The 24,722-nt window shown below is 50.4% G+C and overlaps 2 protein-coding genes across 7 annotated transcripts in view; one reads left to right on the plus strand and one right to left on the minus strand.

Annotated features, from left to right (window-relative positions):
- Nucleotides 1-2,158: 2,158 nt before the first annotated feature.
- Nucleotides 2,159-11,869, plus strand: NMRAL1 (NmrA like redox sensor 1). 5 transcript variants are annotated; one of them, XM_045993142.1, is made up of 7 exons: nucleotides 2,159-2,431; nucleotides 5,554-5,691; nucleotides 5,867-6,042; nucleotides 6,201-6,439; nucleotides 8,375-8,624; nucleotides 9,684-9,874; nucleotides 11,581-11,869. In XM_045993142.1, exons 3-7 carry the CDS (start codon nucleotides 6,024-6,026, stop codon nucleotides 11,758-11,760), a joined length of 879 nt encoding a protein of 292 aa, XP_045849098.1. In that variant the 5' UTR covers nucleotides 2,159-2,431; nucleotides 5,554-5,691; nucleotides 5,867-6,023; the 3' UTR covers nucleotides 11,761-11,869. The 5 variants fall into 5 exon arrangements, with proteins under 5 accessions (XP_045849098.1, XP_045849100.1, XP_045849096.1 ...); XM_045993144.1 differs by having other exon boundaries at nucleotides 5,554-5,687; XM_045993140.1 differs by lacking the exon at nucleotides 5,867-6,042 and having other exon boundaries at nucleotides 2,160-2,431; nucleotides 5,551-5,691.
- A 2,493-nt stretch (nucleotides 11,870-14,362) lies between these two features.
- The window catches only part of DNAJA3 (DnaJ heat shock protein family (Hsp40) member A3), a 30,378-nt gene continuing 20,018 nt past the window's right edge, over nucleotides 14,363-24,722 (minus strand). The window contains exons 10-12 of one of the 2 annotated variants that reach the window (XM_045993137.1): nucleotides 23,862-23,959; nucleotides 16,181-16,296; nucleotides 14,363-15,537 (exon numbers count right to left, since the gene is read on the minus strand). In XM_045993137.1, the coding sequence (XP_045849093.1) occupies nucleotides 16,193-16,296; nucleotides 23,862-23,959 (202 nt within the window). In that variant the 3' untranslated portion in view covers nucleotides 14,363-15,537; nucleotides 16,181-16,192. The remainder of the gene's footprint in view (nucleotides 15,538-16,180; nucleotides 16,297-23,861; nucleotides 23,960-24,722) is intronic. The other variant, XM_045993138.1, reaches the window with a different exon arrangement.

Below are 24,722 nucleotides of genomic sequence, written 5' to 3' on the forward strand. Positions count from 1 at the left end.
GTCGTTTCAGCAAGGCCAAAAGGCAGTGGAGATCCTTGTGTCCCATCGTGGCCCTGGGATGCTACTCAATTAAGCCTGGGCACCAGGGTTGGCATCCGGGGTTTTAACCCCAGCATTTGCATAGGGTTCTGCTCTGAGAAGGCCTCCACACTTAGTTTAATGTTCTGCTGTTACTTTCTTGAAATTCTTCATGGTTTTTGAACAAGGAGCCTTGCATTTTCGTTTTGCACCAGGCCTTGTAAATTCTGCAGCTGGTCCTGCTACACGCCTTCTTGTTTGGACTTATTTCCTTAAATTGGAGAGCTTGGAACATCAGGTTTTGTGCTTTATCCTTATGCGACTGAAGAAAAACCTCATCTTTTATCAGAGTAACAAGCACTTGGATTCCATTTAGTAGGTTATTTATTGAGTTGCTAGTAAGTGCTGGATACGGTGCCAGAAGGAAGAGATAGAGAGACAAACATAACAGAGGTCAGCTCTCAAGAATCTCTCTACTGGAGTGCCTGGGTGGCTCAGTGGGTTAAGCCTCTGCCTTTTTAAGATTTTATTTATTTATTTGACAGAGAGAGATCACAAGTAGACAGAGAGGCAGGCAGAGAGAGAGAGAGGGAAGCAGACTCCCTGCTGAGCAGAAAGCCCGATGCGGGACTCGATCCCAGAACCCTGAGATCATGACCTGAGCCGAAGGCAGCGGCTTAACCCACTGAGCCACCCAGGCACCCAAGCCTCTGCCTTTTGCTTGGGTCATGATCTCAGGGTCCTGGGATCGAGCCCCACATCAGGTTCTCTGCTCAGTGGGGAGCCTGCTTCCCCCTCTCTCTCTGCCTGCTGCTCTGCCTACTTGTGATTTCATCTATCAAATAGATAAATAAAATCTTTAAAAAAAAAAAAAAGAAGAAGCAGCTCTCTACTATGGTAGACAATTTCAGCAGAGGGAGAGAGATGGGAATAGAACAGGAGTAGTTAGCCTAGCTTAGGGGTCTGAGAGGGCTTCCCAGAGGTGATGTACATATGTGGAGTCTTAAGGAATGAGTAAGAATTAGCCCTATCTAACGGGGTGAACCCTACCCAGGCAAACTTTACAGTCTTAGCACAGAGGCATAACATAACAGGGCGTGGAGGAGACTGCAAAAGATTTATGCAAGATGAACACATATATGAAATCTTCATTTATAAATACAAACACGAGGAAACATAACATGTATTAAAATAAACACTTGCATTTTATAACAAAGACCAGTAATTTACATAAATAAAATACACTTTACTCTGTAAGTTATTTCCACTAGATTTGGGTAAACAGCACCAGTTTTAGTAGGATTTTCCCAGAACTCCAGTGTCTACATGTTTAGACAACCAATCCACCAGCAAATATTAATTGAGTGCCTACGTGCCAGGTGCTCTCCTAAGTGCTGGAAATTCAGCAGTGAACACAGAGATGTGCCTGCAGTTAGGAAGCTGGCATGCCCGGATAGGTCAATACACATTTTGAAATGAATAAGTGAGTGAAAGAAAAAAAAAATTCTTACCCAGCAATAAGTTTTCAGGAGAGGAGCGACACGGACATTTTTGAGTTTTGGTTGAATACAAAGAAATCCCACTTTTTCTGCTAAAAATAACTCAAATCCGTGCAACTAGTAGCAACCTCAGAGATGAGTCAGGCTTGCAAGAACTCAGAGCCTTGGGGTTGAGAGTCCTAAATGCTATTTAATTATCTTTAAGGCGACACCCCATATCTGCAAGTTCAGATGTTCATGCGAGATTAAACCGCGTGTTTTCTGTTTTTTGTTTTTTGCTTCCGCGGGCCTCACAGCCAGCCTCCCGCCAGGCGGTTCAGTACGTGCACTTCGGAGAGCCCGGAGCTCTGCAAATCGGGTTTTCCGCAGCAGAGAAGGGTTTGCGCTGCGCGGACGCACGCCGCGGCCAGAGCGAGCCGGGAGGAACCATCTGTCCCCGCCGACGGGGTGTAGCGGGTCATCTCCGCGCGGAGTCAGGATCCGGACGCTGGGAGTCCCGAAGCGGTGTGGCCTGGGTACCTTCTCACAGGACCGCCTGGAAGGTGGGGGCTTTGCCACGGCATCGGTGGAGCTGCGGGTGGGGTTGGTCTTCTCGCAGATTCTACCGGTACTTCCCCACCCACCCCTCCGGCGATGGACTCGGCCACAAGGTCCCGGGTGTTTTGTTCCAGCTCTGCAGTTTCCCGCTCCGGCTGCGGCGTGGAGGTTGCGGGGGCCGGGGGCCACCTTGGGGGAAGTGGGGGTCTGGGGGTCTGGCGCCGGTTGCGCCCACGCGGTGCACGCGCGGAATCGTCCCAGGAGGGACCCGTGCCCCCATCGCCGACCCCACGCGTCGCCGGGCCCCCAGGCCTCTGAGGCCGCACTTCCCGCTCGCATGGGGGACAAGAAGCTGGTGGTGGTGTTTGGAGCCACAGGTGAGCGAGCGCGAGCAGAACCCCGCCAGGCCTGGCAGAGGTCCCCAGGGTGGGTGGCTGGGGCCTGGGGGGAGGAGGGTCTTGCATCTCCGATCCCTGACCTGGCGGGGGCAGGACCTGGGCGCACGTTCCCTTTCACGTTTTATTTTAATTTTAAATATTTTATTTATTTATTTATTTGACACAGAGAAAGAGCACACGCAGGGGGAGCAGCAGAGGGAGAGTGAGAGCAGGCTCACGCTGAGCAGGGAGCCCCATGTGGGGCTCGATCCCAGGAACCTATCGTGACCTGAGCTGAAGGCAAACGCTTAACCGACCGAGCCACCCAGGCGCCCCCGCCCTTTAACGTTTTTAAAAAATTAATTACTTTAACGTTTTGGAGTCCGTGGCACGAGCACATAGTATGGAAACTAAATCTCCCTCCCACCTCCGTCCTGGCAACCCCATCCATCACTGTCATCAAGTGTCTAGAGTATCTATCCTACCAGACAGGTTAGGGACACAAAGGTCTTTTTGGGTTTTTTTTGTTTTTTTTTTTTTGTTTTTTAATGGTAGAGTGCCTTATTTTGCCCCCATCTGTTTGTTTTGTTTTTGTTTTTTCTTTCCTGTATATGTTTTTAAGAACCTAGAACAACTTAAGGTATAAAGCACAGGGCTGCAGGGGTGGCTCAGGTCATGATCCCAGGGTCTTGGGATCGAGCCCCACTTCCGGCTCCCAGCTTGGCAAGAAGCCTGCTTCTTCCTGTCCTGCTCTCCCTGCTTGTGTTCCTTCTCTCTGTGTCTCTGTCAAATAAATAAATAAAATCTTCAAAAAGAAAAAAGGTATAAAGCATAGACCACACTATTCATCCATTTAAACTGTTTATTTTGTTCATGTCTAGTATATTCACAGAGCTCTGTGGCCATCACCACAGTCCGTTTTAGAACATTTCATCACTCCCAGAGGAAACCTCATACCCACTAGCATTTCTCCTGACTTTCTCCAGCCCCTGGCAGCCATTCGTCTACTTTCTGTAGATTTGCCCATTCTGGACATTTCTTGTAAATGAAATCATGCAGGATGTGGCCTTTTGTGTCTGGCTTCTTTCACTTGGCATCATGGTTTTGAGGTTCATCCAGGTTGGGTGTTTGTTTATTTGTTTGGGTTGGGGTGGGGAGGAGAAGCAGAGAGAGGGAAAGACAGAATTTTTTTTTTTTTTTTTTTTTTTTTTAGATTTTATTTATTTATTTGACAGAGAAATCACAAGTAGGCAGAGAGGAAGGCAGAGAGAGAGGGGGGAAGCAGGCTCCCTGCTGAGCAGAGATCCCGATTTGGGGCTCCATCCCAGGACCCTGAGACCATGACTTGAGCCAAAGGCAGAGGCCCAACCCACCGAGCCACCCAGGCGCCCCAAGATTCACCCACTTTGTAGCATGTGTCAGTACTCCCACTCCTCTTTATAGCTGTATAATATCCCATTTTATGGGTAGATCACATTGTGTTGATCCCGTCATCCATTCATGGACATTGTGAATAATGCTGCTGTGAACATTCATGTACAAGTTTTCCTGTAGACGCGTTTTTAATTTGGGGGGGTACATGCTCAGACTGGAATTGCTGGATCACATGATAACCTGTGTGTAGCCTCTTGAAAAAGCACCAGACTGTTTTTCAAAGCGACTGCATCGTTTTACATTCCCACCAGTACCGTGTGAGGGTAGTTGTAGTTCTGCAACTTACCTTTTCCACTCCAAGAGAGCTTGAATTCACCTGTCCCAGTCAAACATACAGATCTGCCACATTGTTTTTAATCACTTTGGCATGGATCGATCACTTATTTAACCAGATTCTTTTTTTTTTTTAGATTTTATTTATTTATTTGAGAGAGAGCACAAGCAGATGGGAAAGGTCGAGGGGGAAGCAGACTCCCCGCTGAGCAGAGAGCCCAACTATTTAACCAGATTTTTATCCAAGGACATGTCATTTGTCTACACATGTCCACTATTGTGAGCCCTGGGTGGCTCAGTGGGTTAAGCCTCTACCTTCAGCTCAGGTCATGATCTCAGGGTTCTGGGATCCAGCCTCACATCGGGCTCTCTGCTCAGCAGGGAGCCTGTTTCCTCCTATCTCTCTCTGCCTACCTGTGATCTCGCTGTCAAATAAATAAAAACTTTAAAAATTTTTTAATTTTTTAAAAAATTAAAAATTAAAAAAAAATTCCACTATTGCAAATAGTGCTACAGCCTCTTTCCTTTTTTTTTTAAATTTTTTTTTCAAGATTTTATTTATTTATTTGTCAGAGACAGACAGAGAGAGAGCACACAAGTAGGCAGAGAGGCAGGCAGAGGTGGAGAGAGAAGCAGGCTCCCCGCCGAGCAAGGAGCCCGACTCGCGACTCGATCCCAGGACCCTGGGATCATGGCTTAACCGACCAAGCCACCCAGGCGTCCCTACAGCCTCTTTTCTTATATGTGTGTTTATGCTTTTTATTCCTTTTGATGATTTTACTTTTTGTCATTTTCTCAGTCATTTAAAAAACTTATTTAAAGGTTTATTTTTTAATTTTAAGTGATCTCTGCACCCAAAGTGGGGCTCAGAGTCATGACCCCGAGATCAAGAGTCTCATGCTCTTTTGACTGGGCCAGCCCGGTGCCCCTCAGTCTTTAAAAAAAAAAAAGAAGAAGGTGGAGGTTAATACTGTATTTCTTAAGGCAAGGATGGGTACATGGGTATTGACATCCCTTTATGTATGCGCTAAATATCGTAATACATTAAAATAAATAAATATCGTAATACATTTTTTTAATTAATTAATTAATTTATTTGACAGAGAGAGATCATGAGTAAGCAGAGAGGCAGGCAGAGAGAGAGGAGGAAGCAGGCTCCCCGCTGAGCAGAGAGCCTGATGTGGGGCTTGATCCCAGGACCCTGAGAGCTGAAGGCAGAGGCATACCTGAGCTGAAGGCAGAGGCATAACCCACTGAGCCACCCAGGTGCCCCTCGTAATACATTTTATGTCTTCATTTTGTACAAGTAAAAACTCGACTCCCGACGTGGGGCTTGAACTCATGATCTGAGGTTGCATGTTCTACCTCCCAAGCAGCCAGCTGCCCCATAATGCATTTTAAACATTTGATAGAAGGTGTGATGCCTGCTAAAACATGGAGGAACTTTGAAAACAGTATGCTAAGTGAGAGCAGCCAGCCACGGCAGACTGTATATTGAATGACCTCGTTTGTGTGAAACGTCCAGGACAGGCAGATGGACAGAGACAAAGTAGGTGAGTGGTTGCCAGGGCTGAGATGGAGGGTGATTGGAAGTGAGTGCTGACGGGCATGGGTTTTCTCGGGGGTGGGGGGAATGAGATGTTCTAAAGTTGACTGTGATGATGGTTGCATGCTCTGCGTATATATATATAAAAAAACCGCACCACACTGTACGCTTTATGTATTTAGTTAACCTGAAGCAGTCCTCCTGGTGAAATTCAAGGCAAGCATGACGCATGTCCGGTGGGAGAAGTCTCAGCTGCCCGATATAAGTCTTTGTTTACTTTGGGTAAAATCAGCCCACTGGTATATGGATTTTCCAAAATACTTTTTAAAATAAATATAAATGATGTACCCTTTCAAAGGTGAGTGAATTGTCTCAAAGCTGTTATTTTTTGGATGGCATAAGGCGTTCAGGGAGGCTCACAGGTGAAAAGTGGGTGCGTGGCTGGCGTGGAGCGTTCCCACTGGGGCTTCCTCTCAGCAGGACCCCCAGGCAGGTCCCACCTCTGACTCTTCACAGGTGCTCAGGGAGGCTCCGTGGCCCGGACGCTGCTGGAAGATGGGACATTCAGGGTTCGAGTGGTGACGCGGGACCCTGGGCAGAAGGCGGCAAAGGAGCTGAGGCTGCAGGGTGCAGAGGTGGTACGGGGAGACCAGGATGACGCGGCCAGCATGGAGCTGGCCCTGACTGGGGCCCACGCTGCCTTCATTGTGACCAACTACTGGGAAAACTGCAGCCAGGAGCAGGAGGTCAAGCAGGTGAGGGCAGGTGGGAGGCTGAGTAGTGCATCTGACAAGGGACTCCCTGGGAGGCAGCTCCAGCTTGCTAGAGAGGGGCTGACCCTACCTGTGACCATGGTCCGCTGCGGGCCTTGTCCCTCCTCTTCCATGCAGTCCTCCAGGACTTGAATGAGCACGGGAAGCCGCTGCTTCCTCTTGCAGTGACTTTTGTTTCAATGTCATTGAGGCACCAGAGTTTGCCACTTCAAAGTGTATAATTCAGTGTTTATTCTCAAGGCTGTACAGCCATCATGACCACCTCATTCCAGAACATCTTACCACCTTGAAAAGAAACCCGTGCCTATTAGCAGTGACTCCCAGTCCCCCCGGCCCCCAGCCCCAGGCAACTGATCATCTGCTTTGTCATCCATTAACTTTTCACACTTTCTTAAAAACCAACTCTGTTGACCTATCATTTCCTGATAATAAGTTGCACATATTTTCATTGTCCTATTTGATAAAATCAATATAAATATATTCACATATTACCAATCTAGTCAGAACACATCTCTGTCAGCCCAGAAGTTCCCCGTGTCCCCTTTGAAGTGTTGTATGTTCTGGTTTATTCTGTTTTCCATGCACATTCTTTCTAGTTAGTTGGTTATTAAGGCCAGGCGGCAGGAGGAGGGGTAGGAGACAGAGAAGGTGAGACGTGGCCATCGTTCTGTCCCACTGAAGGTGGGGACACCTGCACACAGCCTGTCACACACAGGTGCTCAGGGGTCTGTGGAATGTGGTGGCAGAGGAGAGGCCCCAACTGTCAGCCCTGCATCGTCCACAACCAGCCACGGTCCTGCTTTGGACATGGGCCTTCCCTACCCTGGGCTTTGTTAGAAAAAAGGGCTTTTTTTTTTTTTTTTTTTTGAGATAAAGGAAGATTGGACTGGACCACTGGTCTCCAAACTTGTTTTTAGCCTTGACATTGTCTTTGAATACATCTTACATGGAAGCGCATCCCAGAGTGGAGAGGACAGCTTTTCTGGTGGATGGCAATCTTGGCTCATTATCCCGAAAGCCTGCGTTCATGTCCCATGGCCGTCGTTACACACTGAGCGGCTTAAAACAACAGGGGCCCAGAAAGTTCACAATTAAGGAGGCTTCAGAAGGAGGCTCTAAGGACAATTCCACTCCTTCCCTCTTGCAGTGTCTGGTGGCTGCTGGCTTTCCTTGTGGCCACTCCCCCCAGCCTCTGCCTTCATGTGGCCTTCTCCTCTCTGTGTCTCCTCTTCAGTCTCTTATAGGGACCCTTGTCTCCAGATTGAGGACCCACGTGGGATGATCTTAAGTTCCTTAATTATATCTGCAGACCTCGTTTCCCAAATAAGGTCACAGTCACAGGTTCTGGGGGTTAGGATGTGCACGTATCTTTGGAGGCCATTGAAGCCCCATGCATCCTTATCTGGCAGGCACTGCGCCTGTCCCCGTGTAACTGCTGCCAGAGGGTTAGGTCCCTGGTCCAGGATCTTGCAGCTAGTGTGTTGCAGAGCTGGTGTGACCCCCTGGCAGTGGGTGTGTCTCATCTAAGCTGTGCCACCTCCCTAGCGGCTTGCTAGGGCCCTGCAAGGATGGCAGCTTTGCATGGAGCAGACAGAGGTGAGAGGGCCCTGTGCGGCCCTCTCCCAGGCAGCCGACCTACCCCGACCTGTCACAGTGCACATGGGTGGGCCGCCATTGAGCATGTTGGGAAGTACAACCCCCCCGGGTGACCTTGAGAAGTGACGCTAAGATAGAAGGCTCACAGTGGCATGTGAGAGGGCGCGGCACCACGTGTGGGCATCATTCTAGAAGAGGTGAAGTGGTGGCGGCCTCTTAGCATCAGGCACAGCGGCACCGGGGGCGGGAGAGCCAGGGCTCTGATTGCGGACACACATCTTCCCTCTTAAGCTTTGTGGTTTCTCCTTTCCTGCTCACCAGGGAAAGCTGCTGGCTGATCTGGCCAAGCACCTGGGCCTTCAGTACGTGGTCTACAGCGGCCTGGAGAACATCAGGAGGCTGACGGCCGGGAGACTGGCAGCAGGCCACTTTGATGGCAAAGGGGAGGTGGAGGAATATTTCCGGGACATCGGAGTTCCCATGACCAGCGTACGGCTGCCCTGCTATTTTGAGAACCTCCTCTCCTACTTCCTGCCCCAGAAAACCCCTGATGAAAAGAGCTACTTGCTGAGTGAGTGATTTTCCTCCTTCCTCGAGCGTCTGCTCTCACTGAGGGGAGCTGTGGGTGTTGTAGAAAACAGGCTTGTCCTCAAATGGTTCTGGGTCCAAGCCTGGGTTCTCTCATGTTAGGCCCGTGACTTTGAAGAAAGCATGTAACTTCGCTGGGCCTCTGCTTCCTGCTCTGTGAAATGGGCGTAACAGTGCGACTTTTGCAGGGGCGATGAGAAAATCTGCCGGGAGGCAGTGATGCGATGCTTCGTCTGTTACAGAGACGAGCACACCTGTTACTTCTCCTTCAGGAGTAAGGAGAGGACTTGGAAGATCAGGTCTAGTAGTAGGTTTCACAAAGGAGGAAAGCACTTTCTTCTCAGTCTGTAAATGGGCTGCAGGGAGCCTTCGGCAGCTCATGTCCTGTGCCTGGCCAGTGTCCTCAGCCGGCCACCCCTCCCCCATGCGAGGACAGCAGGGTCAGGCAGTCTGGACCTAGTGTTGGCTCGCTGGCATTGCCCTTTAGTCTGCCGAGCTGGCCGGGGGTACCGCTCCTGTTCCATCCCCGGCTGAGCTCAGTGCACGAGGTCTCTGGCTGACCTGAATGGGCAGCTGCGGAGGCCCCTTCTGGGTGAGGAATGTGGCAGGACCCACCAGACCACCTTGGCAGGTCAAGTCACCCACCAGTTCCACCTATTTAAGGAGCACCTGCTACGTGCCACTCTGGGCCAAGGTCTCAGCACTCCGGCATTCCCGTTAGTGTAGTCAGCTTTCCATGTCAGGAATTCCAGAGGCCACAGAGTGCACTGGGACGGGCGGCTCGGGAGCAGCCCCTTCGTTTCCTTCCCGGTCCTGTCTTGGCCCGAGAGGGTGGGCAGGCCTGGCGTTCGCCCCACTCTAAATGGAGCGACCAGGGCTCAGGGCGTAAATAAGGGCCATGGTGGCGGAGCTCGGATGGCATCCCGTTTCCTGACAACCCCACTGTGGCTGCTCGTACACCCCAGACACCGGGGCCGCTGACCTGTGCACACGTCCTGGTGGTGGGCTGGTGGGACACCCCTCCTCCTCCCTCCCCTCCCAGGCTTGCCCATGGGTGATGTGCCCATGGATGGCATATCTGTGACCGACCTGGGTCCCGTGGTGCTCAGCCTGCTGAAGAAGCCGGAAGAGTATGTCGGCCAGAACATTGGGCTCAGTACCTGCAAGCACACAGCCGCAGAATACGCCGCCCTGCTCTCCAAGCACACCGGGAAGGCCGTGCGCGATGCCAAGGTGGGCTTCCGGGGCCCGGGGCCCAGGGCCCAAGATGGGTGCCGCCCCAGCTCCCACCAGGGGCTCTGGCAGCCCCTTTCTGGTCATTGTGACCCCCCAGTGGGGGCTTTATGGGTGGTCGGGAAGCAGTATGGGGGCTGCCCCGTCACTGTGGGCAAATGATGACTTCATCACCGTGAGCATTTGTCATGCGCCCAGTGTGTCTGCTGAGAGAGATTCCTGGCTTAGGCAGTGAACCAACTAGTGAGGAAGGTTTCCAGGAAGAGGGGATACTAGGGTCCAAGGCGAGGTGTGAACACACGGGGGTGCTGGGCTTCTCTGGGGTGTGGCTTGAGGGAGGGAAGGGGTAGGAGACCAGAGAGATGGGCCCCAATCATCTCCTGACCTGGCTGGGTGGGCAGGAGCCTTCCGGCCCCCTCTCTCCCTGCTGACCTTCAGTCTTCCTGTTCAGACCCTCGGGTGCCTTGTTTCTTATTTGGCCTTCCCATTATGGTAGTAAGACTGACATTAAAGCAAATCTGGGAGGGCGCCTGGGTGGCTCAGTGGATTAAGCCGCTGCCTTCGGCTCAGGTCATGATCTCAGGGTCCTGGGATCGAGCCCCGCATCGGGCTCTCTGCTCCGCGGGGAGCCTGCTTCCTCCTCTCTCTCTGCCTGCCTCTCTGCCTACTTGTGATCTCTCTGTCAAATAAAAATAAAATGTTTAAAAAAAAAAATAAAGCAAATCTGGGAAACTCCCAAGTTATTAAAAGACAAAAACCACCCACAGAGCTGCAGATTCATGCAGAGCAATGATGGGGAGGCCATGGCAGTGTGTGTTTCAGGTGGGTCAGACCCCCTAAACTCAAATCCTGCTCCCAGCCCTTAACATACACCAGTACATGACCTTGGGGCACAGTCCCTGACCCTCTGTACCTCAGTATCCTCATCTATAAAATGGGTGTATGAATAGTATCTCCTTCCCTGGTTGTTGGGATTGAACAGAGTAATCAGTGTAAGTGCTTCCTTAGTGCCCTAAGTGGCCATGCATTATTACATCTAAATACAGAAGGGTCTGAGGCAGCCGTGGAGGATTTTGGGAGCTGAGTTTAAATTGTTTGGTCAGGAAGGGTCAACAACTTTGGTTTTTGAGCAAGAAAGTGATGTTTGCAGAGTTCTGGTTTAGAAAGGACTGAGAAGTTTACATCTCATGATCTCAAAAGAACTCAAAAGGATTTATGACTTTTTTTTTTTTTTAAGTAATTTCTACACCCAACATGGGGCTTGAATCATGACCCCAACATCAAGGGTCGCACACACTTCTGACTGAACCTGTCAGGCGACCCTTCAAACAACAGAATTTGGGGCACCTGTGTGGCTCAGTCATTAGGCATCTGCCTTCAGCTTGGGTCACGATCCCAGGGTCCCTGGATTGAGCCCTGCATTGGACTCCCTGCTTAGCAGGAAGCCTGCTTCTCCCTCTCCCCCTGCTTGTGTTCCCTCTCTCGCTGTGTCTCTGTCAAATAAATAAATAGAATCTTTAAAAAAAAAAAAAAAAGGAAAGAACAGGATTTAAGTTGACTTAAAACAGTGGTTTTTGAACTTTAACCTTTTTAGTATAAGGGTTTGCAGATGAACTTACTGGAAAGAACTTGGGTTGGGACTGGGTTGCCTGCAGCCAGGGTGTCGGAGATGCTGACAGGCCCGACAGACTCCCCTCTGTTTCTAGGTGACCCCGGAGGACTATGAGAAGTTTGGCTTCCCTGGTGCCCGGGACCTGGCCAACATGTTCCGTTTCTATGCTCTGAAACCTGACCGTGACATTGAACTGACCCTGAGACTCAACCCCAAGGCCAGGACGCTAGACCAGTGGCTGGAGCAGCACAAAGGAGACTTTGCTGGGCTCTGACCCTGCCGCCTCTCAGCCCCGTCTCAGGGGATGGGGAGGTGCAGTCACAGTGATCCGTTCTTGTGTTACATAAAAAATTACTTTTTAAATAAAGGCCATTGTTCTCACAGCTGGGTTCCAAAAGAAGAGAGCTTTGTTTCAGGGACCGGGGTTGGGGTGCAGCTGCTGGGGCATGAAAATTCCAACAGGAAGCATCAAGTGGTGGGGACCCAGCGCCCCTCCCGTGTTGGGGCTGGAGGGCTGTGACCACAGCCCAGAGAAGCAGCTCTGACTGCCGGTTGGACTACACTGGACCGTGCAGAGTCCAGGCACAGGGGTACTCCTCATGCCAGGCACAAGCGCTGCCTGGTGACAGCCCGGCAAACCCAGCCTTCTCGTCCAGAGAGCTAGTGAGGCCAACTGCACATTCATTCTTGGAGCTCAAAGGCATCACCTTCTGGGATGGCATGTCTCCCCAGCTGCGGCAGCCCTGAGATCTGGATGGTCTTCAGAACAGCAGGGCATAACATCTGGAGGGCAGTGGCAGACTAGAGCAGAGGTCGCCATGATTGCATACCGCTGAGAACAGGTGACGCGCGGCTTAGAGCAAAGGCTGGAGGCACAGCCAAGGAAGAGACAGCGAGGTCTCACTGGCGGTGTATGCTCGGGCTTGCGATGGCAGGGCTGGTTCCACTTCTCCCGCTCACTTCAGAGAAGAGGAAGATCAACGCCCAGAAAACACAGGTCATGTACCTGAGGTCCCATGGCAGGCCTGCTCTTCCTCTACAGATTTGCATAACCTCTGTCCTACCCAACCCTCTGTACCTGCAGTCCTACCATATGCATAAGATCCATTAACTGATTACTGGAGAAAGCTCTAGACAACCTAAATACATTAACCAAAAAGGTGATGCTCTCTGCCCTGAGGAGCTTAGGTTGGTGGGAGAGCCAGATACAAATATGCACGAATAGTTATGGACTGACACGGCTGCAGAGAAGAGGGGCAGAGATAATCATGGGGGGGGGGGGGCAAAACCAAGAGCTGGACGCTTACCTGAGTCCCCCACGTGCCCCTTGTTTTAGTCACATTTAAGTGTACAGTTCAGGGGCGCCTGGGTGGCTCAGTGGGTTAAAGCCTCTTGCCTTCGGCTCAGGTCGTGATCCCAGGGTCCTGGGATCGAGCCCTGCATTGGGCTCTCTGCTCGGCGGCAAGCCTGCTTCCTCCTCTCTCTCTGCCTGCCTCTCTGCTTAGCTGTGATTTCTGTCAAATAAAAAAATTAAAAAATTAAAAAGTGTACAGTTCAGTGGATTATATTCAGTTGTGTGGCCCTCACCACCGTCCACCTCCAGAACTTTCCCATCTTCCCAAACTCTGTTCCTATTAAACACTAACTTCCATTCTCTTCCCCATGAACCATTCTACTTTGCATCTATAAGCTTGACCCCTAAGTACCTTATATAAAGAGCTGCTGACATTTTAAAATGAGACAGCTTTCCTAGTGTTACTGATAACAGCCCAAGGCTGGAAATAACCCAAATGCCTACCAGGGAATGATTGGAAAACAAACGTGGTCTATTCACAGAATGGAATTTACTCAGCCATAAAAAGGAGTACTGATTCATGCTACATGAATGAACCTTGACACATTATAGTAAGTGAAACCAGAAAGAACCAGAAGAGGTCACTATTGTATGATCATGTTTACATGAAATGTGCCAAACAGGCGGATCATAGAGGCAGGAAGTAGATTCGTGCCTGCCAGGGTCTGGGGGACCTGGGGAAATGGGGAGTAACTGCTGCTGATGGACATGGGATTTCTCTTCGGGGTGATGAATTTCTAAAATTGTGATAGTTGCACAACATTGAACTAAAATCCACTAAACTGTACACTTTCAATGGGTGAGTTGTAGAGCACAGGTAATCCCCAAAATGAATTAACTAAAATCACCACGTCAAAGCCGGGATGCCCAGCTTCTCTCCCAAAGCCCCAGATGATCTGGCAGCACTGGTCGGAACTCCAGTGACGCCCTCTTGGGTAGAGCTGAAGAGGAGACGTCTCCTGGCTGTGCCAGGCATTGGGGCTTTTTTGAGCCTCGGCTGGGAGCCCTGACTAGTCAAACTACAATGAGAAAAAATTTTAATGCAACAAATAAATTAAATTAATAAAAAATCAATGTTCCTCTGAAAATAACAGGGAAAAAAAATCTAGTGAGGGAGGCAGTGACATGCACATCTTCTCGTGGGCTCCCCAAAAAAGTTACACTGAATTTCAGAACATTCACTCCAATTAGCACACTGTCCCATGGCGAGCTCCCTGTTCTGGGATCTGGGCTGGCGGGTCAGTGCTTGTCAGAGCACCACCCAGCCACCAGTGTGCATGTGCTCCTGCGCCAGTGGGACTCCGTGGACGAGGCCAGCTAACTCTCCAGCCAGCCCCAGGATGGCCCGCGGTGACGTGGGACAGCCCTGTCTGCAGATGGCATACCAGCAACCCCACTGGTAAGTCCCCTGTAGAAAGCAGTATGAACTCTGAAATTTCAAAGAACAAAGGACCACAATTTATGCTTTAAATATCTTTTGGCAGTAATCTTATTTACATTGATACAGAATCATTTTACATTCTTAGATCAGATAATAATAGATACTTTATTTTAGTAAATTATGAAGGAAAACAAAAAGGAAACTATTCATAAGTTTTCTCCATTAGCCTGTCTTACCACAGGAGGAGGATCTGGAAACACGGAGCCTGCATATCCTACAAACCGAGGCTAGGGGACAGTGTGTTTTGCTCTGACTGGACGGTGAAACCTTCAATTGCTCAGACTGTGCTTTCCTTTTCTGAACAAACATTTCTACAGAAAATGATGACTCTCAGCACTGAATAATTTACACATACTTCTGAAAACAGATGTCAACAGTGTGAGTGGTGAGAACCAAGCCCCTGGCAGCCAAAGGGTCCAGGGCTCTGGGGTAACAGGCCGTTAGCCTGCTGGGCCCAGGCTGCAGCTGTGACCACCTTTGGTCCAGCAGAAGGGCAGGAGCCCCACTCGACGCCTGGCTTAGAACAACAAAACTCAACAGCTGGGGTCGAAAGGCCACCCCACATGGGATGGAAGGAAGGACTATCCATCCTAATAAAGATCACAGCCCACATGGTCAGGAATGGCATGTCCAGGGACGCCCTTGGTATGTGCCTCCCCAGGCCCCAAAGTGCCCACATTCCAGCTGCTTGGGATCTTTGGGAACTAAAACTCACTCCACGAAGAGAATAGGACGTCCCTGCTGAAGAGCGGATGACGTACGTGGTGGGGCATGCAGGCCCAGGTTCCTCAGAAAGACAACCTGGCAGGAAAGACTCATTCCAGAACCTCCCGGAGGTTTGCTGAGAGGGAAATTAATCATTTCAAGACTCGGTGCAGCTTAAGGCTTCATTTTTAAGCTGTAAGCATGGCCTTTAATTCTTTAACTAATATCTCCACATTTGATTCCAAATTAGAGTTTTAGCTCTGCAAGAAGTGTCCAGTTGTTTTATTCCGCCTGAGCCAGAAGAGGCCACGTCACCTACCCACGGACAGGAAAGTTCTACCATCCCTTACGTGTGCCACACCTTACTGCTCACAGGTTGTCCCCTGTGACCGTTCCATGGAGACGTGTGTTGTCACATGATTTTGCTGTTGCCAAGGCGGCCCAGGGCCTCTGCGGGCAGGGGCTCAGTGCTGTTGTTCTGGAATCCTTCTGGTGCCCTGGCCATGAGGAGGGGCAGCTGCTCCCGGCCTAGTTTCCAGTGGACCGTTTTCCTAAGCCAAGACACAAATGGTTACGTTTCACCAGCATCCCAGGAGGATGACACCCTGTGGGTGGGCTTCTGTCATCCTTGGGAGGGAGCTGCACCAGGAGTCCCAGCCACCAGGGACCAGAACAAGTAAAAAGCGAGTCCAGAGACATCACAGTGAGCAAGCGTGACTCCTGGCAGCCCCCTGAGGTTTACGTGGCCCTGAGCCTCCCAGGCAGGATGGGCGCTGAGTCAGGAGGCTGGGAAGATCTGAGTTCTAGGCCTGGCTCTGCTGTGACTCGCCCTCTGTGACCGTGGGTAGCCTGGTTCCCACTACTGTGGGATGCAAGCCCCCAGAAGCTGGTGGAAGGAGGGCTATGAGGCAGCCCCCAGCACAACCTCTCCAGGAAGTGGACATGGCAGAGGCCGGCTGGGGTGGTCTGGTTCAGCCCGGCGCTGCTGGCTGGGACTGCCTCCTAGCCCTGATGCCGGCATCTGCACAGACTGGGAGGCCTGGTTCTGAGGAGCGCCGGATGCACCACACCTAGATCGGCACCTCTTCCAAGGCTGGGAGTGGGGAGCAGGGTACCACACTGGTTAAAGTGAGGGATAACAGGGATTAGTTCACAGGGAAACAAAGGGGAAGAAACCTCAGGGTTTTCTCCTACCTCGGCTGGGTATCAGTAGGTAAACATTTTCTTAAGTTTGGAAAGGAATCCCTCCTTGTCCTCCCCAGCCTCAGGCCTAGCCTTGCCTCCTGTGGAGCTATCCATGGTCCTGCCACCTGGGCACAAACAGCAGAAAGAACTGGGGTCAAGGGCGCCACTTCCAGGAGTCCCATCCCTGGCCCCGCCTACCCACACCTGACCACCCAGTGGCTAGGCACTCAAGAAGCCACCAACCATCACCTTAAGAGGGGAGGGGACCACTGCCCTGGCCAGAGCAGCCTCGCCTGTCAGATGACTGAAGCAAACCAGCCACCCGCTGCTTCAGTGTATCCCAACTGCTCCTCAGTCACTGGCCCGCAACAGGGAAACAAGACACAGAGAGGGACAATGACCTGCTATCTTCATTGTAACAACTGTCACAACTGCCAAGTGCCACACGCCTTCCAGGCCAGGACACACAGGAGCTCATTTAATCCTTTACAAGTAAATTCCACAGATTAAAAAAAATTAAAAACACAAAACATGAATACACAGAGAGGTTAGGTAGTTTGCTCAAGGTCACAGAGCTGGTAGGTGGGAGGGAGAACGGAGTTCAAACCCAAGCAGTCGGGTCCGGGACCCAAACTCTTAAAAACCTTGCCAGTGACCCTTGGAAGGTGAAGAACACGTGCCACTACCAACCAACCAGTTTCCATGCTCCATACACGTGCATCTTATGTCTCCAGGACACTCAGGGAGGGGACTCGATGCCTCGTGGAATCCCACAACATGTGCAGTTCTTTTGACCTGTAACGATGGCAGTGGGGGACCCTGTATGTCACTGGGAAAACTCCCTATCAAAAGCATCTAAGCCAGGGATGCCTGGGTGGCTCAGTGGGTTAAAGCCTCTGCCTTCGGCTCAGGTCATTGTCCCGGGGTCCTGGGATCGAGCCCCGCATCGGGCTCTCTGCTCAGCGGGGAGCCTGCTTCTCCTCTCTCTCTGCCTACCTGTGATCTCTGTTGTCAAATAAATAAAAAACTTTAAAAACCTTTCAAACAATTAATTAATTAATTAATTAATTAATTATTTTTTTTTAAAAAGGCATCTAAGCCAGATGCTCCAGACAAAGGGAAGCTGCTCTGCTGTTTCTCCAGGGCCCAGGCAGAGGCTACAGAGATCAAGGCTACTGCATAGGCCCATCCTTTTCAAGATCTGCCAGCCAGTAGGCAGGTAGGGCACGAGTCTGCCATGAGCTAGACGACGCACCGGACGGCATTTTAAACCGTAGGGCACATCATTGACGTGCTAGGACGGATATGCTAAGTACACTGCATGGCACAGGTAGAAATGGTCATGGTCCCCAAGGTCTCAGTCAGGTTATCAGGCCCCAAGCAGGGGGGGGTAGAGCCGTCCTAGGGTTCACCCCTCTGGGTACTCCCATGCACCTGGCATGCTCCCAGAGTGCAGAAAGAGAGCAGTGGCCCCAAACGAGGATGTGCTAACCAAGGTCTGAGCGATCACCAAAGCCAAGGTGGCCGGGACTCCCAGAGTTCCCCCGCGGAGGACCTGGGCACTGAACAATCACCACAGCAGAGGTGCCACTGCCACAGATGACAAGGCCATGTGTGCCTTCCCATAGTCCCGCATGTCCCCATTCTTATATAAAGGCAAAGACCCTCCTAACACAAAGCAACACACTCAGAAATTTCCCATCACTCCTGGGTCTCCTCAGACACAGGAGAGCAAGACTACTGAATTCCGTAGTGTTCTCGTTATGGGGACGACAAATCTTTGTGTGTGGGCACGTGTCGCTATGAGTTAGAGCTGGTAGAGCTTTTAATATGTGCGAAGTACCATGTTACACACTTTCCCTCCTGGATCTCATTTGATCATATAAAGACCCCATGAAGTAGGTGCTATTATCGTTCCCAAAAGGGGAAGTGATTCGCCTAATCACTTTTTCCGATTTCCAGCCAGTAACAGCAGACCAGGGCCATGCATCAGCAGACATCAGAACCCAAACTGTTAGCTACCAGTCATGACAGCACACAGAAACACTCGGACTGCTTTCATCCTCTTCCCCCAACTCTGCTGTCCTCGTCACCTGGAAGGCGGGGAGCAATTATGCGCCATGGCAACAGGCATTTGAGGCATGGTGGCCAAAGTCCCCAGAACAAGCATCTAGTTAACTGGTTAATGATTCACAATAAAAAATAAATAAAATAACAAAACACAGACACAAGCCCAGAAATTCTCATCCCCTACCACCAGGAATACCGTCTCATCTATTCTATTTTTTAAAAGATTTTATTGATTTAATAGAGAGAGAGCACGCACACACACAAGTGAGTGCACGCAAGCAGGGGGAGCTACAGAGGGAGAGGGAGAAGCAGACGCCCCATGCAATAGGGAGCCCGACGTGGGGCTTGATCCCAGGCTCCCAAGATCATGACTTGAGTCGAAAGCAGAAGTTTAACCGACCAGCCACCCAGGTCCCTCATCTCTGTTTTATTTTTTCATTTTTATTTATTTTTGAAGATTTTATTTATTTGTTTGACAGAGACAGAGCAAGAGAGAGAACACAAGCAGGGGGAGTGGGAGAGGGAGAAGCAGGCTTCCTGCCGAGCAGAGAGCCTGATGCGGGGCTCATCCCAGGACCCCAGGATCACGGACCTGAGCTGAAGGCAGATGTCTAACAACTGAGCCACCCAGGTGCCCCTCTCATCTCTACTTTAAATTTGGATAAAAGGATTACAGTTTCCTTCAGGAACAAGGTTTACTGGCAGGGGCATCAAAGGATGTAAGCACCAAATTTAAAACTCTGAACCAAATGTCAGGAATAAACTATGCACATAGATGACCAAGTCTATAAATACAGGGCTTTTCTAGCCTGGAGCAGGACGTGTCCTTACAGGATATCCTGGACATTCAGGTACCTGCTGATCTCAGGACAGGACACAAACAAGGGCACTTGGCTCCAAAGCTTCTGTAAACACAGCCAGTACGTGACTCCTGACATTAGAAGAGGAAATGCCCATGCTGGAAGCCCACTCCGGCCGAACGGGCATTACACAAGCATGTCTAGTTTCTACCTTCAGAAGGGCTGCCCAGCCAGTCTAACAGAGATCCAAGCCAAAGCCACAGGTCTCCTCTCTCCCCAGATCAGCTTATATTCCCATCCCTCAGAACATCTCCCAGCCAATGGTTAGGAAAAGTGAATTCAAATAAACGCAGCCAACATTTACTGAGTGGCCTTGTGCTGGCGGAGACAGAGAACATGCCAGCTCCCTACAGGCAGGGATTCCAGGCCAGGACTGCTTGACGGCTATTCATAAGGTGAGGCCAGGGGAAGAGTAACACTTAATGTTCATCCCATGAATATGTGCCACACTTTTGGGTCAAAATTTTTTCTCCACGTGCACAAAGTCCTAGTGTTATGAGGAGGGTCTGGCACGCATCTGGGGTTCAACACTTGCCACCTCCTCCCATCATCCCAGTAGCTGGCTGAAGGCGGACCCTGTCACCGCACGTCCTTTCTTAACACACAACAAATGCTAAACAAACGTAAGTCTGAAGAAACAGAGGCCAACAGGACTCCAGGACCTGATTTCTAAGGACTGGGTCACCCTACAGGTAGACGTGCAGGTCTACAGTCACAGCCTGACTCCCTGAACCGTCTATACGCAAAGGCTGAGCCCACAAGAAGACCTCTCGTTCCATTAAAACGTCTTTCCTTCACCATCTTCCTGCCTCCAGCCTGGGAAAAGGTCAACACTGTCAACTATGTCATCAGATCAGAGAAGCAAAAGGTGGGATACGAGCTCTGAAACTGGTTTCTACGCCTACAGCTAAAAGTGCGTATGGTGTTGTCACCAAGAATTAGCAATGACCCAGAAACACAAACAACGAGCCACACTGTCTTTAACTCAGAAAGTCATCAGAGTGCCCCGATTCCCCGTGTCTTGTTGCTTAGCACTGAGTCCTAAGAGTCCCTAAGCACACCACGTCGTTCTGGACTTTCTGGTTCACAGACTGGGAAAGAAGTTAAGCTCAGCCATTAACGCTTTCACCAGCTACATCAGGGACTAAACATAAGCAAGAGAGACTAAATCCTCCCAAAACTTTAGGTCAGTTTTCTATGTAATTGTATCTATCCCAAATGCCTTCTGGTGCCCCTTCCCTAACAAAAGCAAAGACACCCAGGAATCAGTTTTTATCTGTGATGACTCTCAGCAGTCTCCAAGGACACCCTGACTTCTGTGTACTTGCAGGCCATTACAAAAGTGATCTGAGGGGGGCGCCTGGGTGGCTCATTGGGTTAAAGCCTCTGCTTTCGGCTCAGGTCACCGTCCCAGGGTCCTGGGATCCAGCCCCGCATCGGGCTCTCTGTTCAGCAGGGAGCCTGCTTCCTCCTTTCTCTCTGCCTGCCTCTCTGCCTACTTGTGATCTCTGTCTGTCAAATAAAGAAAGAAAGAAACCTTTAAAAAAAAAAAAAAGTGATCTGAGGGACCCCCTAGGGGGCTCAGTCAGTTGAGCATCTGCCTCTGGCTCAGGTCATGACCCTGGCACCCTGGGATCGAGTCCCATGTTGCACTCCCTGATCAGGAGGGAGGGAGCCTGTTTCTCCCTCTCCCTCTGCCTGCTGCTCCCTCTGCTTGTGCTCTGTCAGATAAATAAATTAAGTCTTAAAAACAAAAAAAAAGGTGATCTGAGTACACCTTATCTCATGAAACAATGATATCAGAACACAACTGCTTCTAGTACAGCTCAGTGACATTTTGTTAAAGCTTGAAATAAGAGATTCAGGCTCTACTTAAATAAATGTGACCCACTGCTAGTGAAGTTGTCAGGAAATGGGAATAGTATGTATTTTCACACGAAGAGTACACAAGTAACACTCTTCACAGTATAGTAAAGTTGAACAACAACCGGGCAGCAGACTGACAATGTGCCCTTTGACACTAATTCCAAGACTCTTAAATGCTCTTTAAAAAGTTATTTCAACAAAATCTTAAAAAAAAAAAATCTTTAAAAACAAAAAAAGGGATGGGGCGCCTGGGTGGCTCGGTGGGTTAGGCCGCTGCCTTCGGCTCAGGTCATGATCTCAGGGTCCTGGGATCGAGTCCCACATCGGGTTCTCTGCTCAGCAGGGAGCCTGCTTCCCTCTCTCTCTCTCTCTCTGCCTGCCCCTCTGTCTACTTGTGATCTCTCTCTGTCAAATAAATAAAATAAAAAAAATAAAAATAAAAATAAAAGAGGTTTTCTTAAAAAAAAAAACAAAAAAAGGGGGCATCTGGGTGGCTCAGTGAGTTAAAGCCTCTGCCTTCTGCTTGGGTCGTGATCCCAGGGGTTCGATCCCGGGGATCGAGCCCCACATCTGGCTCTCTGTTCAGCAGGAAGCCTGCTTCTTCCACTCCTTCTCTCTGCCTGCCTCTCTGCCTACTTGGGATATGTCTGTCAAATAAATAAATAAATAAGATATTTAAAAAATAAATAAATAAAAAGTTATGTCTGGGGGCACCTGGGTAGCTTAGTCGGTAAGCATCTGCCTTCGGCTTGGGTCGTGATCCCAGGGTCCGGGAATCGAGCCCCACATCTGGCTCTCTGCTCAGCAGGAAGCCTGCTTCTTCCACTCCCTCTCTCTGCCTGCCTCTCTGCCTACTTGGGATATGTCTGTCAAATAAATAAATATTTTTAAAATAAATAAATAAAAAGTTATGTCTGGGGGTACCTGGGTGGCTTAGTTGGTAAGCATCTGCCTTCAGCTCAGGTCATGATCTCAGGGTCCCTGGGCCAAGCCCTGCATTAGGCTCCCTGCTCAGCGGGGAACCTGCTTCTCCCTCTGCCTCTGCTGCTCCCCCTGCTTGTGTTCCCTCTCTCTCTGACACACACACTTTCCCTCTCTCTCTCAGGCCCAAATGAAGAAAATCTTTTTTAAAAATTAAAAAAAAAATAGAGTTGCCTGGGTGGCTCAGTGGGTTAAGCCTCTGCCTTGGGCTCCGGTCACGATCTCAGGGTCCTGGGATCGAGCCCTGCATCAAGCCCCACATCGGGCTCTCTGCTCAGTGGTGAGCCTGCTTCCCCCCCTCTCTCTCTGCCTGCCTCTCTGCCTACTTGTGATCTCTCTCTGTCAAATAAATAAAATCTTAAAAAAAAAAAAAAGTAAGTAAGTAAAATAAAATAAAAATTTTTTAAAAATCGTGTCTGGGAGCCAAACTTCCCACTGGAGTACAACTCTGAAATGACAATGAAAGTGAGTGGGAAAGGAAAAATAATTTGGCACACCTACTTTACTTTATAAACAACTGTCAGAAAGTGATTCAATGCATATATTAAAGTTAAGTTATGCTCAGTAAAATTATGTTAATAAAAATTTAAAAGGAGGAACTAGCAAAGTGTCTGGCACACATGAGGTTCCCAGTAAAGCCTGGCTGGACAAGGGGAAAGGGAACTCGCTATCGAGACAAGGAACAACCATGAAAATCAGGAGGCTCAGAAGGACACTCGTAAGTAAGCTGACTGTACGACCAACTCTCAATTTAAAACCACCAGGTTTTAAAAAAAGGAACCTTTTATAAAAACACCGACATTCTAATACAGTGAACAAGGCCCACGTCATCACGTGGGCTCACTCAGGCAAATGTCAAGCTCCCCGTGGGTGGGGAGAGGAGGAAAGCTAGGGTGTTTGCAGAGCAAGACTGCCATGCTAGGTGACTGGGACGGCTGGAGGAGCACAATCAGAATTACACGGAAGAGCTACTCTCTCTTCTTTTTACTTCAAGGGATGTAACAAGAATATAAAAGTCCAGGCACCAAACCATTCCATCTGGTCAGGCTACAGACAGGATTTGCGGTGGCTGCTTTTGCACAGAGGACTCGGTCCCCTGGACTCCACGCACAGCTCAACAGAGTCCATGCGGAGCTGCTGCCGCTGGGACCGCCACCCCTGGGCTCCCATCACCTGCTCCGGGGAACCATTCAGGCTCTGAGGACATGGGCAGGGGTGTCCAGGACCCAGACAAAAACACAACGAGGCAACAAGGAGGAAGCATGGGTGGCTGAAGCCAGGGCACACACACGGCCTGTCCCCGTCCGAGCAGGCGCCCCATCAGCAGAGCCCCAGCCTTCCTCTGCAGCGCGCCCCCACCTCCCACGGGAAGAGGTGCCACGGCCACAGTGTCCACCACCAGAGCTCCCGTCTGCCGGCACTTCGGTGTCAGATCACTCACATGTAAATACACCGCACAGACGGCAGGACACCGGAGTTCCGGGTACGTGAGGCTTCTGCTCGTGGCCGCACGAGTTCACAGTCAGACCTGCTGTGCTCACACAGACCTGCAGCCGCGTGACCAGCTTTTCCCCTGAGGTCCATCTTCTCCTTCAGCTGCTACAAGGAGTGTCACGTAGGGTTGTGCCCAAGGTCACAAGGCAAGTGGCAGAACCACGGATAGAACTCAGAAGAGCAGCTCGCGGAGACGCACAGCTGCTGTCCGGCAGGAGGCGTGCTGAGCTCCTGACCTCAGCGCACACAGGCCAAGTTAGGGCGGCCACCCTAGGGTAGCGCGGCTGGCACTCAGCACTTCCTAGCTCGCAGCTCCCCTCTTTCTACCGTGCTTCTGCAAGCGAAAGCCCCAACATGCTTCTGATCCGTGCGTCCTCCAACGACTGAGAGGACTTCCACATGTCGCCATGCCGCCTTACCTGTGCTGGTGTTGGTGACGCCGTTCACTGTCCCCTCCACGTCGGTCTCGTCCTCGGCGTAGCTCAGGATCAGGCTCTGCTGCCGGCTTGTCAGTCTCCTGCAGACCAAACACAGTGGGGTGTTTCCTCCGGGCAGCCCTTTAAATGATGGTCTTGGCCAGTTCCCATGCCAACATGTGGGAAATGTGGGGCCCCCAACCTAGGCAGGGGCACACACCCTGAACCTGAGAGACACACCCTCAAAGATTCAATCAAGAAAATGGAAACAAGGGGCGCCTGGGTGGCTCAGTGGGTTAAGCCACTGCCTTCAGCTCAGGTCATGATCTCAGGGTCCTGGGATCGAGTCCCACATCGGGCTCCCTACTCAGCAGGGAGCCTGCTTCCCTCTCTCTCTCTCTCTGCCTACTTGTGATCTCTGTCAAATAAATAAATAAAATCTTTAAAAAAAAAAGAAAACGGACCACGCTCACCACGGCGAGCACCCCATCAGCTACTGAACTATCGAATCGCTGTCGTATACCTGAAAACTAACATAACGTTAAGGAAGGAAATCTAAAATACCTTAAGCCATTTTTTTTTTTAAAGATTTATTTATTTGACAGACAGAGATCACAAGTAGGCAGAGAGGCAGGCAAAGAGAGAGGAGGAAGCAGACTCCCTGCCAAGCAGAGAGCCCAATGTGGGGCTTGATCCCAGGACCCTGGGACCATGACCTGAGCCGAAGGCAGAGGCTTTAACCCACTGAGCCACCCAGGCGCCCCTACCCTAAGCCATTTTTAAACAACAGACAATACCAAATAGTTTACTTAAAAGGGGGGGCGGGATGGTCTTACAATCTTCTCATGCAGGAAGTTAACTAAC

Source organism: Meles meles, chromosome 21 (genome assembly GCF_922984935.1).
Source record: "Meles meles chromosome 21, mMelMel3.1 paternal haplotype, whole genome shotgun sequence".
NCBI lineage: Eukaryota > Metazoa > Chordata > Mammalia > Carnivora > Mustelidae > Meles > Meles meles.